We start from the raw sequence: 3,624 nt of genomic DNA, 5'->3' as shown, positions 1-3,624 counted from the left end.
ACTTGCTGGAGTTTTCTGAAGTGGTAACAGAGAAGGTTAATGACGGCGATGCTGTTGATGGTGATGTACATGGACTTCCAAAAGACATTTGATACAATGCTGCACAACAGACTTGTGAGCAAAGTTATAGCTCATGGAATAAAAGGGAAAGTAGCTACATAGATACAAAATTGGCTGAGTGTCAGGAAACACCAAGTAGTGGTTAATATGTTTTTTGGGCTGGAGAAAGGTTTGTAGTGGAGTTCCCCAGGGGCCAGTGTTGGGACTCTTGCTTTTCCTGATATATATTAATGACCCTAGACCTTGGTGTACAAAGCATAATTTCAGAATTTGCGGATGAATCAAAGCTTGCAGGTATTGTGAACCGTGAGGAAGGTAGTGTAGAACTTCAAAAGGACATAGGCAAATTGGTGGAATGGGCGAACAAGTGGTAGATGAAGTTCAAAGTGGAGAAATGTGAGGTGATTCATTTTGATTGGAAGAACAGACAAAATAAAGGATACAACTGTAAAGAGGGTGCGAGAGCAGTGGGACCTGGGTATATATGTGCATTGAAGGTGGCAGGACATGATGACAGCATGGTTAATAAAGCATACAATAGCCTCAGCTTTATAAAAATGGTAATTGAGTACAAGAGCCAGGAGGTTATGTTGAATTTGTATAAAGGACACTGATTAGGCCTCAGCTGGAGTATTGTGTCCAGTTCTGGGCGGCACACTTTAGGAAAGATGTGAAGGCATTGGAGAACAGTGCAAAAAAGATTCATGAGAATGGTTCAAGGGATGAAGAAATTCATGTATGAAGATAGTTTGGAGAAGTTAGGGCTGGTTTCCTTGGAGAATAGAAGACTGAGGAGATTTGACAGGTATTCAAAACCATGAGGGGCCTGGACAGAATGGATAGGGAGAAAGTATTCCTACTTATGAAAGGATCGAGAACAAAAGGGCACAGAATTAAAGTAATTGGCAAAAGTGGTATGAGAAAAACTTTTATGCAACAGGTGGTTATGGTCTGGAATGCACTGCCCGAGAATGTGGTGGAGGCAGGTTCAATCGAGGCATTCAAAACGGAATTAGACTGTTATTTGAAGAGGTAGAATTGCGGGGTTACAGGGAGAAAGCAGGAGAACAGCGTGAAGTGAATTGCTCATTCGGAGAGCCAGTGCAGACATGATGAGCTGAATGGCCTCCTTCTGAGCTGTAACAATTTGTGATTCTGTGAACATGGACAGGAAGTTGGAATGTTGGCACACGCTTCTTAATGGGAATCCAAAATTGAGTTCACTGAATGACAGTGGTCATCTGATTCCAACCGAACCAGCAGCATCAAACCCTATTTAGGGCTTGGCCTAAATAGCCAAGTGGTTATGGTACTGGGTTTATAACCCCAAGATCGAGAGTTCAAATCTCACAATAGCAAACAATGTAACTTCATCTGAAACAGATGGAAACGGGTTTGTACTCGAAAGAGTTACAAAAGAAAGAGATGCTAAACCACGAAAATCGCATTTAAAAGATTATCAAACCCTATTTAACCAGTAAGCAGATAGCCAATCGTTAACCCATTGCCTACAGAATACAACTAATGTCACATCATCAACTTGTTCCCATTAACTAACAAGATGCACAGCCTTCAGGTTTTGGGCAGTGGCGGTGGAATGTTAGGAAGAGCTTTTTTACGCATGGAGTGGTAATGACTTGGAACTCGCTGCCTACGAAGGTGAGCAAAGCAGAGACAATCAATGATTTCAAAAGGAAATCGGACGGTCACTTCACAAAAAACGCTTGCAGGACTGGCTGTTGGATAGAGCAAGGGAGTAGGACTCACTGATTGCTCCACGGGAAGCCAACATAGAAGATGAGCCAAATGGCCGCCTTCTCTGCCGTGAATGATGTGATGTCATGACATGTCAAGTAAGAGTGATGGCAATTCTTGACAGATTTGGTGACCAGGATGGTACCAGCCCTCCCAGTTGTTGAGGGTATTTTGCCTTTGTAGGATGCTCCCTGCCCAGTAGAGGACGTGAGGAAATGAGGGGAAAGAGAAGAGAAAACCAAACTGGTCTTGGAGATACACTGGGAGCGAGTGAACAGCATCGTAAGCGGCAGCTTCGTGCGGGCGATGTGCAGCGCTGGGGGTGAGCGGCAGCGCCGCAGCCTGATCCGGGACATCGAGCTCAATGTGCTCGAGTGTAAAGTCTGCTTCGAGAGGTTCGGCAGCAGCCCGGCCCGCCGACCCTGTGCCCTGCCGTGCGGACACGCTGTCTGCCGGCACTGCGCCTCGGCTCTGTGCCGCCGCCGGGGCCAGGAGGCGGCGGCGGCGGCCGGGCAGCTCGAGTGCCCTTTCTGCCGGAGGATCGGGCCGCTCTCGCTGGCCGCCGAATGCCTCCCCCTGCTGCAGCTGGCCGAGCTGCTGGCCGGAGCGGGCAGCGAGCCCCGCGGGGGCGGCCGGCCGGAGCTGACCGCCGTCTTCGGGGGTTGGGGCCGGCTGCTCAACCCCCGGGGGCTGGCGGTGTGCAGCAGCTCGGGTGCGGTGGCCGTGGTTCAGGACGGGGAGCAAGGACTCGGCCTCTTCGAGCGGGGCGGCTGCCCGCTGCCGGGCCCGGGTCCGGGTCGGGGGCGGCTCCGGTACCCGCTGGACGTGGCGGTGGCGGGCGGAGGGCGGCTGCTGGTGGTGACCGACGCCGGGGACTCCTCGGTCAAGGTGTTCAGCTGGCGGGGCGGCCGGGCGGAGCTGGCGCTGATCCACGGGGGGTTCGGCCTCCCCTGGGGCCTGGACAGCGGCTCCGCTGAGCGGGTGGTGCTGACCGACTCGGCCCGGGGCTCGCTGCTCCAGCTCACCCTGCAGCTCCCCGGCGGAGCCCTGCTCAAGCAGGAGAGCGTCTGCGAGCGGCTCTGCGGCCCCAGGGAGGTGGCGGTGGGCCCGCTGGACGGCTGCATCCACGTGGTGGAGCATCCCCCGGCCAGCCCCGGGCAGAGAGCAGGGCGGTGCCTGAAGACCTTCAACAGCCAAGGGCAGCTCGTCCGCCAGATGGACGGCTTGGGCTGGAGCCCACCCAGCCCCGTCCCCATGGGCGTCTCCGCTATCGCCGTCGACGCGAAAGGCAACGTGCTGCTCGCCGATGGGGACAGCAGGACGGTGCTGTGCGTGGGCACCCTGGACAAGTGGCAGTGCAGGACCATTATCGACCGTGGCCTTGTCCGCCCCGTGGCCCTGGCCTGCACCGGGGACGACACGTTGATCGTGTTGGACGGTGGAGATCACACCTGGAAAGTGTACACGACCCGCGGCGCTCCGAACCAAGCCGGGCCGTGCCAGAGCTGAAGATGCTGGAGTGAATTGCCCACTTCTGCCAGATTTGATCATCCGTGTCCGAAACGCGCGATTGTTTGGCGGGGGGGGGGGGGGGGGGGGTGGAGGGGCGATGAAAGCTTGAACGATGTGTTTGTATTATTAATACCCATGGTCCAGCCACAATGCCCGGAGACGACCGAATTTAAGACTTTTTTTTCAAAAATAAAAGCACTGGAATGGAACTAAGATTTTATTTTCCTCTTTGAAACGTTGATGGAGAGGAACCCACTAGCTATTATGAAAATACATCGATTCTGCGCACTTTAAAAT

General features: G+C 53.4%; 1 protein-coding gene across 1 annotated transcript; it reads left to right on the top strand.

Annotated features, from left to right (window-relative positions):
* The first annotated feature begins 1,769 nt into the window (after positions 1-1,769).
* Positions 1,770-3,380, top strand: LOC121276370 (E3 ubiquitin-protein ligase NHLRC1-like). The gene has a single exon (XM_041184698.1). It carries the CDS (start codon positions 2,122-2,124, stop codon positions 3,322-3,324), a length of 1,203 nt encoding a protein of 400 aa, XP_041040632.1. The 5' UTR covers positions 1,770-2,121; the 3' UTR covers positions 3,325-3,380.
* Positions 3,381-3,624: the final 244 nt, after the last annotated feature.

The sequence above is a fragment of the Carcharodon carcharias genome, chromosome 3 (genome assembly GCF_017639515.1).
Source record: "Carcharodon carcharias isolate sCarCar2 chromosome 3, sCarCar2.pri, whole genome shotgun sequence".
NCBI lineage: Eukaryota > Metazoa > Chordata > Chondrichthyes > Lamniformes > Lamnidae > Carcharodon > Carcharodon carcharias.
The sequence above is the reverse complement of the archived record's forward strand: the minus strand, read 5'-3'. Positions and strand labels throughout refer to the sequence as shown.